Raw genomic sequence first — 9,549 nt, 5'->3', positions numbered from 1 at the left:
TTTTTTCCTCAGTTTCCCTCTTTGCCATCAACTTGTCTTCTATGTCACTCACTCGTTCTTCCACCTCATTAACCCTCGTCGTTAGGACTTCTAGTTTGGATTGCATCTCATTCAATTGATTTTTAATTTCTGCCTGATTAGCTCTAAATTCTGCAGTCATGAAGTCTCTTGAGTCCTTTATGCTTTTTTCTAGAGCCACCAGTAGCTGTATAATAGTGCTTCTGAATTGGCTTTCTGACATTGAATTGTAATCCAGATTTTGTAACTCTGTGGGAGAGAGGACTGTTTCTGATTCTTTCTTTTGAGGTGAGGTTTTCCTTCTAGTCATTTTGCTCAGTGCAGAGTGGCCAAAAGCGAGTTGTATTGGGAAAAGGAGAAAAAGAGAGGAGAGAAAGAAGGAAAGAAAAGAGAAAGAGAAAAAATAAAAAAGAAAAAAAAGAAGAAAAAGAGAAAGAAAAAGAAAGAAAGGAAAAAAGGGTGGGGGAAGGAAACAAATCAAAAAGCAAAACAAACCGAAACAAAACAAAACAGAATCCACGGGGGAATATCTTCTAATTCTGTGTACTTTAAGTCCGTTGACTTCCCCTGGGACTTGTCCGTCTAGCTGGTCTTCTGGGCGAGGGGCCTGTTGTTTTGATTTTCAGGTGTTAGCACTTGGGGGAGCTGCCTGCCCCCTGCCTGGTGCAGGGCTCAGTGGGGGTTGTTTACCCCGTGAGGCCCCTGGAGGAACAACCTCAGTGGCGGTGGCAGCTCTGGAAACCTGGATTCAGCCCCCACAGGAACTATGGAGCTCTCGGTCTGCAGGGCCTGGAGGCTCCGGGGCGGGGCCGCTGATGTGCTCAGCTGGGGCAGGAGCGTCCTTGCTGTCCTGGGCCCTCCCGGCCTCTGCCTGTCCCGGGGGGAGGCCGGATCCTGGGCTGTGTCCCGGCGCCCTGTGCTCCCGGTCTGCGCTGTAGGATTCGCGCTCCCGGCCAAGCAGCTGCCTCTCAGCGGAACCGCCGCCCGAGCCCCTCCGAGCTGCTCCCGGGTCAATGTGTGCGTGCTGCAGCCCTTAGGGAGCTCAGCCACGGGGTATGGCGCACTCTCCTGGGGCGCAGGTGTCTGTTAGTGTCCCAGGGAGCCCGAGGGCATCCCCGCCCTCCTGGGTCCTGCTCCAACTCCCCGCGAGCCCCTTTCCGCCCGGGAAGGTCGGTGCAGCTCCTGCGTCTCCGGGACGGGGCTCTCCTGTCCTGGGGACACTCGCCCCGGCCTCAGCCCGGCTCCTCGCGGGGCCCCTCCCCCTTGGAGGCCTTTTGTTTCTTTATTTCTTTTTTCCCGTCTTCCTACCTTGATAGAAGCACGAACTCTTCTCACTGTAGCATTCCAGCTGGTCTCTCTTTAATTCTCAGGCCGAATTCATAGATTTTCAGGAAAATTTGAAGGTTATCTAGGTAATTTGGTGGGGACAGGTGATTTGGGGACCCTACTCTTCCGCCATCTTGCACCTGCCCCTCCCAAAATTTATTTTTTAAAAAAGATTTTCTTGCTTCACCCAGAAGATAGGCAGATCCTTACCTACCATTTTCTTAGGCTTCCTGTTTCAGGTAAATCTTTCATGGAAGTGCAGTACTGGCTGTTTTGGTCTCTAATTGCTAATGACTGTATGTGTCATAGAATTTAATATGACCTTCATTGTAATATTATACTGTAGTAAGGAGGTTGTAGGAGAGGTGATCTATAGTCCTCACCTACCTCAAATCTTCTGGGGCTACCTAAATCTACCTGAAACCATAGGTTTAGGTCCATTTGCAAGACATTTGCAAAAGCCTGATAGGCCCTAGATAATCTGACTTTTATTTACCTCTCTGACCTCAACTCCTATTGCCTATTCCCAATTTTTCTCAGTACCACTGGCTGCTGTATTAGTTTGCTAGGGCTGCCATGACCAAGTGCAAGGAGTGGCTTAGCCAGCAGAAATTTGTTGTCTTGCACTTCTATAGGCCACAAGTTTGAGGTCAAGATGTTGGCAGTTTGTTCCTTCTGAGAGCTGTGGAAAAAAAATCTGTTCCATGCTGTCCCCCTAGCCTCTGGTGGTTTTGCGGGGGTGCAATCTTGGGTATTCCTTGGCTTATAGAAGCATTGCCCTGATCTCTGCCTTCATCTGTATATGGTGTTCCCTGTGTGTGCATGTCTGTGTTTAAATTTCCCCCTCTTTATAAAGGATGACCGTCACAGTGGATTAAAAGCCCACTCTACTCCAGTAGGATGTCATCTTTACTACATTAAGGTCACATTCTGGGGTGCTGAGGGTTATGCCGTCAACATATGAAAATTTTTTAAAGATTTTATTCATTTATTTTCTATTTTAAAATTTTTATTTAAATCCAATTTGCCAACATATAGTAAAACACCCAGTGCTCGTTCCATCAAGTGCCCTCCTTAGTGCCCATCACCCAGTCACCCCATACCCCCCTCCTCCCCTTCCACAACCCTTTGTTTATTTCCCAGAGTTAGGAGTCTCTCATGATTTGTCTTCCTCTCTAATTTTTCCCCACTCAGTTTCCCTCCTTACCCTTTATTTATTTATTCATGAGAGACAGAGAGAGGCAGAGACATAGACAGAGGGAGAAGCAGGCTCCCTGCAGGGAGACCGAGGTGGGACTCGATCCCGGAACTCTGGGATCACGCCCTGAGCCAAAGGCAGACGCTTAAGCACTGAGCCACCCAGGCACCCCAACATATGAATTTTCGAGACACAATTCAACTCATAATGTTGGCTTTCTTTCTGTTTGTCTAGCATATCAAGCTCCTTTCCACTTTGGGTACTTTATACATATTAGTCCTTCTTTTAAAGATATTTATTTATTTATTTATTTATTTATTTATTTGAGAGAGAGAGAGAGAGAGAGAGCATGAGCAGGGGTGAGGGGCAGAGGGAGAGGGAAAAGCAGACTTCCCATGGAGCAGGGAGCCTGATTCTGGACTTGATCCCAGGACCCTGGGATCTCAACCTGAGCCAAAGGCAGATGCTTAATCGACTAAGCCACCCAGGTGTCCCCATATTAGTTCTTCTGTCTAGAACCCCAAAGAAGCATGACTGTTCCCTTCTCAGCATATAAGTGTCATCTCATACGTCATCCCTTCAGTAAGAGTGATCCCTGATAACTCTAAAATAGCCCATCCACAACACACACACATTATTCCCTATTATCTTACCTGTTTCAATTTTTGTCTTAGCACCCACCCATCACTACATGAAATATATTTATTTTTACTTTTTTTTTAAATCTGTCCCTCCCACCAGAATATAAATTCCATGAGGACAAGGAACTTATTCATCTTATTTACTGCTATGTCATCAACACCTAACAGTATCTGGCTCGAGAGTATTTAATAAATGTTCATTGAAGGAACATTGAATGAGCCTTCCCCACTTTTCTCACTTTGAGATTCTCTGATTTAGTCTTTGGAAAGCCTGATAGAATCAAGTTTTCCCTAAGAAAATGGAACTTATCCCAAAATAATTCCCAAGATATTCACACACTACTCCCACTTTGAAATGAACTAATTCAAATGCACTTTGAAATGAACTAATTTTCTGTAAGAGATCAATTATAAAACAATAAAACAATATTACTCCTCTCAGAGTTCCTTGTTTTTCCTCTGCTTGCACTACCAGGAAACAACCTGAGGGCAGCAAAAATTCAGAGTGGAGAAAGGTCAGTTCCAAGGCAGAGATCATTTCCAGTCTTTCCTCAAAGATTGTCCACTTCTTGCTCTCTCTCCAGCCTGGTTAGTTCTTTTCAGGTCCACTAGGCACACATTTATGGGCATGGCTGGGGATCTGTTTCATTGGATCAACTTGCTCAGAAAAGTCTGTGAGCACTAGCAGGCCACCTAGAGAGGGATAAACAGACTGCCTGCTCAGCAGGGAACCCAATGCTGGACTCAATCCCAAGAATCTATGGTCATGAACTGAGCTGAAGGCAGATGCTTAACCGACTGAGCCACACAGGTGCCCCTAAGCTGACTTTTAATTGAGATACCTAAATGTAAGAGTCTTAAGTCAAAGCAATGGCTAGATTTTGTTCCTCAAAGCTTTTTTTAAAAAAATTGTACATTTTGGGTTCCTACCTGCGAAAGGTGAAACCGGTGACCTCCCACCTGCCTCCCAGATCTGGGCTATATGACCTATGACAGGTGCTAGGATAAAGTGAGACTCAAAGTCTCTTGGGGGTTTTTGGCTATTGTTTGTTTTCATATTTCCTTAACAGTCAAAAGAGGACTCTAACCGGAATCTTTGATGTTTATTCACCTAGACTTATACTTTTCCTGTAGTAAAAAAGGGAGGTTGTTTGCAGTTTGTGACCTGGGAATACTCAAGCCAAGAGGGGAAGGAGGTTTAGTTTCTAAACTATGTCTTAAAAGACAAATTTCGTTAAATAAAGGGAGAAGGAATTTAATTAAACCATTTTGCGAGATTAATTCCCAGCTTTTTTCCATTTAATTTTTTCCAAACCTGCTTAAGTCAGCGGTTGTTTGAGCCCTTGTGTATTGTAGACCCCTTAAAGCAGTACTTCTCAAATTTAATGTGCACACGAATCACCTGGTGATTCCGTTAAAACGAAAATTCTGATTCAGTAGGTCTGGAGAGGGCATTATAAAGTGGGTCTTCAAGCTTCCCCTGTTAGGCACACACTTATGCTTCAACCCATCTCCAAACACCCAAGGCACTCGTCATCTAAAGTTCTTCGCTACAGTACCCCATTTTAACTACCCCTTCTTGCCAGAAGCCACAGTTACAGATTCTTCTGTTTTTACCTTGCCTTCAAATTTACCTGTCTTAGCTCCCCCTCTCTCTGGATCCTGACCTCTGTGAAATTATAACGAATAGCAGGTGATAGTGAATTGATTTGTTACTTTTTTCTCTCTCTCTGGAGCAAAAGACCAACCTCATCCACTCCTCCACCAGCACAAGGTAACAATGGAGTTTAACCAATGATGAGAGTTTCCTGCCCTATCACAGACTAATTGAAATGATTTTTTTTTAAAGCGGGGTGGGTGGAGCAGTATAATTTTTAATTTCTCCAACAATTATACACCAAAGGAGACTGCCTACCTGACCTACTTATACTTTCTGCTCTACCTTTCATCTGCTCTGGTCTCATTAAAAACCATATTGTCTTATTTTAGAAGTGGAACCATGAAACTGTCCAATGACCAGCTATTTCACATTTATGTCCAAAGAGTTGCGATTCCAAAGCAAGATAAGCAACAGAGATCTAGGTGAAGGTTTCCCTGCACATGAGAGTACATTGCTTGGTATTTACTAAAGCTTAAAGAATCCTGATATTGAGGATGCCTGGGTTGCTCAGTGGTTGAGCATCTGCCTTTGGCTCAGGTCATGATCCCAGGCTCCTGGGATTGGGTCCTGCATCAAGCTCTCTGCAGGAAGCCTGCTTCTCTCTCTGCCTAGGTCTCTGTCTCTCGTGAATAAATAAATAAAATCTTTAAAAAAAGGAATCCTGATATTGGTGGCGTGGGGACTGTAGTGGGGATGTGGGCTGACATGTCTGCTCTGACAGTGCTGGCATCTTTCATTCACATTGGAGGCCATTTCTTCAGAGGTAGCTCCCTGGCAGCTGGAGGCGGTAGAGTCAGTCATGCTGGTGGTGGTGTGCATATTGAGCTGTGGTATACACAGTTTCCCCAGCTGACCAGGTCCCAGGTGACCCTGGCTGAGTTCCTCACTGCAACCATGTGGTTCTGGATTCCCTGGTATTTTTGGCATGACTTAGATGCTGCTCTGGGTCACCTTCCATACCCAGATCCTTTCCAGTGGACAGGTGAAGAACTAGATATCCTTTCTGATGACTGAAGACTTGAAAGTGTAGATAGAACTCTTTAGAAGAGTCAGGTGAGATTTTCAAGCAATTACGGACTTTATATCATACATGAAAATCTAACAAAGTGTGTTGGTCAACAGTGAGGGGGGAAGAAAAAGAATCCTGGTACTGTTTGACCAGTATTTCAATCTTTGCTATCTTCATTTTGGTAGAATTGAAACTAGTTAAAACTATTTAGTTAGTCCTTCAGCGCACAGCACAAAATATTTTTTATGGCTTATTCCAATGCTCATTTCTAGGAACAAAAATGGGCCCCTTGAGAGAGAAATTCGCATACTAGAGATTGTCTGCTCTACTTATGCCATACCTATACTTTAGTCTTTTCGTGTCCTCCTCCTGCTTCAGTGGCCAGCTCCTGCACTAATAGTCACATTAACTGATTGGATGGTAACATAACACAAGGATAGGCAATCCCATCCAATAGAACAGCCAGCGACCACACACATCTGGCATGTAGCATAAGAAAGGCTCAGGCAATCAAATTCTATTCTCAGGTACATTGGTGAGAGAACAGAGACTGTATAGAGATGAGAGGGAAAGTAATCCATAGAAATAACAGAAAATACACCTGAAAATAGGCCCTCTTTATTTTTTACGGTACTTTGAGTCAGTTTCTGTTCTTTGAATCACAAAGGTGAAGAAATAAGCAGTAATGAAGGAAAAAAAACTGGAGCTTAGAGGGATAAATGAATAGGAGGCTATGAAGTCAGTGGTTTCCACATAAATAGAACATTAAAGCCACTCCTTCTATCCCTTCCATTACACTGTGATCTCCTTGAAGGAAAGGACTATGTCTCATTCATCTCTGACTTTCTCACACCTTGTATATAACAAGTGTTCAATAAATATCAAATATAAAATTCCATTTTCTATGATGAATGAAAGTCCCCAAGATCAGTAGCATAGTTGATCCCAATCTTTTCATCACCTAGGACTTCTTACCTTATATTTCTCTCTATAGACTTTATAGTTTGAAAAATATTGTCTAACTTGAATTAAATAATAATGATTTTTAAAAAAGACTCATTTGTTTATTTTGGAGACAGAAAGAGAGTGCATACACGCACACAGAGGGAAGGGACAGAGGGAGAGGGAATGAGAGAATCTCAAGCAGACTCCCTGCTGAGCCCAGAGCCCCAACACTGGGCTTGATCTCATGACCCTAAGATCATGACCTGAACTGAAATTAAGAGTCAGAGGCTTAATCAACTGAACCACTCAGGTGCCCCAATAATGATTTTTTATAAGGTGGCCACAAACTTCATTAACTTTCAAATCATAACATCCAAATAATGTCCGGATTAGATACTAGAATTTTTAAAAATTGAGCTAGGTTCTTGGATACAAAATAAATATATCAGTTGAATCGTATATAGATGAAACAATAGATAAAAGCGATATCTAAATTATCATCCAAATTGTCAGGCAATAATAAATATAAATTATTAGGAATAAATATAGAGAAAAATATGCAAGACTTCTATGATTAAGTAATAATACTTTGTAGAGAGACATTTAAAAATACCAAAATGCTGTATCCCAGCCCTAGGGTTTAAGTTTGCTCAGTTCACATTCCCTCCCAGAACAGATGTGTAAGCTCACCTTCACTACCCTAATATAGATATCTAAGGCTTATAGGTGTCAAGAACTGAAGGGTCCATGGGGCACCTGGGTGGCTCAGTTGGTTAAGTGTCTGCCTTTGGCTCAGGTCATGATCTCGGGGTCCTGGGATTGAGCCCCACATCTGGCTCCCTGCTCAGTGGGGAGTCTGCTTCTCCCTCTCCCTCTGCCCCCAACTTGTGCTCACTCATGTAAACGCTCTCAAATAAATAAATAAATAAATAAATAAATAAATAAATAAATCTTAAAAAAAAAGAACTGAAGGCTCCAGGATTTTACCTTACTTACAGGCTAATAAGTGAGACCATATGTGTCATGGATGCTGGCAAAGACCCGAGACTACTGGGTCAGAGACATTGGACTTTATTACTCATGGCACATCAAGTAGCAGGAGCTTCATGTTGTTTTGTGTGGGTTCCCCATGCCTCTCAAGTCCCACAGGGAGGTGTAGACAGGCTAGGGTCGGACCAGGCAGATGCTGTGCATGGAATAGGTTTGCTTTGTGGCCAAGGAACACTCAGCTTGGTGGATTCACTGATTTATAGCAAGCAGAAGAAAGCCTACTTTTTGTCTCTGGGTAAGTAATACCTCCTCTCTCACGGCTGCAAATATAAGTAACTCTGAGACATGCCTTGTGGAAAGAGCAGGTTGGAACCTTCCATCTTTGGCATATCCAGCAAGATTTGTAGGAGTGGAAGAGATTCTTGGAAGAGTAGCACCAACAAGTGGTGTTTGTGAGTACTGTGGGGAGATATCTGCATGGAACAGGTGGTTGGTGACAGGGAAAAAAATCTTATTTTTTTAAAATTGAGGTATAATTGACATATATCATATTAGTTTCAGGTATACACATAATGATTTGATACTTGTATACATTGTGAAATGATGGTAGATGCTGGTAATGGTTGTACAATGTTGTGAATGTACTAAATGCCCCTAAATTGTACATTTTAAATGGTGAATTTTTTGTTATGTGTATTTTACTGCAATTAAAAAAAAATCTGAGGTCCAGGCATTGGCTCCCTCCCACAGGATGGTCGGCTGGTAAAGCATTGGGCAGAATGGAATCATGTTCCTGCTCATGTGCAGACCATGGAAGACCAATGGGCACAGGTTTTGGGTTCAGGTTTTACCTTTTGGTGTGGCTATTCTATTAGTGCACTTGATTAGCTATAGGTGTGAGGATGGCTTTCTAGGATTGAGCTCCAGAGCCCCTGGGCCACTTGCCCTAACATATCCAGCAATTCTCTTCCTTGTCTCCACTTATCCCACCCCTCCCCCCAACCCATGCTGCAAATCCACCCTCGGTTTCAAGATACCTCCTCTCTATCCAAAACCCAGTTCTATTTTCTTCACCAAGAGACTTTGTTAACCCATGGTGAAGAGCCTGAAACCAGACTCCTAACTTTTAACAATCAAAAACCCTTTTCCTGACAGTAAGAAAAGCTCAGTTTTCAAAATTTAGATAATCTCATCCCGTGCTCTCTGGAAGGGAGTGCAAATATTTGCATCCTTTTTTGGGAGTATTCCCTTACCCCTAGAATGAGCTAAATGTTTCTAATAGAATAGAGGAAAATGTTTTTTTTAAAACAGTTACCTTTCCTTATTAAAATGACCAATCATTTATATCCTGCTTTACTTGCAACCAAAATAGTTGTAACTCATTTTTGCCATAGCACATGTTATGTTAATAATAGGAACTATAGACTCTCGACCTTTAGCTTTGAAAACTTGAGGCTTGGGAAGCCTGGGTGGTTCAGTGGTTGAATGTCTGCCTTTGGCTCTGGTTGTGATCACAGGGTCCTAGGATCAAGTCCGTATCAGGCTCCCTGCAGGGAGCCTGCCTCTCCCTCTGCTTATGTCTCTGTCTTTCTCTCTGTGGCTCTCATGAATAAATAAACAAAATCTTTAGAAAAAAACAAACTTGAGGCTTTATCTTCTTTCTTGGGCTGAGTAGGAAGTTCAGAGCCAGTGAATACAGTCATAGAAAACTCATTTCCTGCCATCTGTATTAGTTTCCTACTACTGCTGTAACAAATTACTA

At 42.9% G+C, this 9,549-nt stretch overlaps 1 protein-coding gene across 1 annotated transcript; it reads left to right on the top strand.

The window, feature by feature from the left end:
* The first annotated feature begins 5,548 nt into the window (after positions 1-5,548).
* Positions 5,549-5,857, top strand: LOC119868314 (NADH dehydrogenase [ubiquinone] 1 beta subcomplex subunit 2, mitochondrial-like). The gene has a single exon (XM_038588813.1). The coding sequence runs from the start codon at positions 5,549-5,551 to the stop codon at positions 5,855-5,857; it is 309 nt and encodes a 102-aa protein (XP_038444741.1).
* Positions 5,858-9,549: the final 3,692 nt, after the last annotated feature.

Source organism: Canis lupus, chromosome X (genome assembly GCF_011100685.1).
Source record: "Canis lupus familiaris isolate Mischka breed German Shepherd chromosome X, alternate assembly UU_Cfam_GSD_1.0, whole genome shotgun sequence".
NCBI classification, from domain to species: Eukaryota; Metazoa; Chordata; class Mammalia; order Carnivora; family Canidae; genus Canis; species Canis lupus.
The sequence above is the reverse complement of the archived record's forward strand: the minus strand, read 5'-3'. Positions and strand labels throughout refer to the sequence as shown.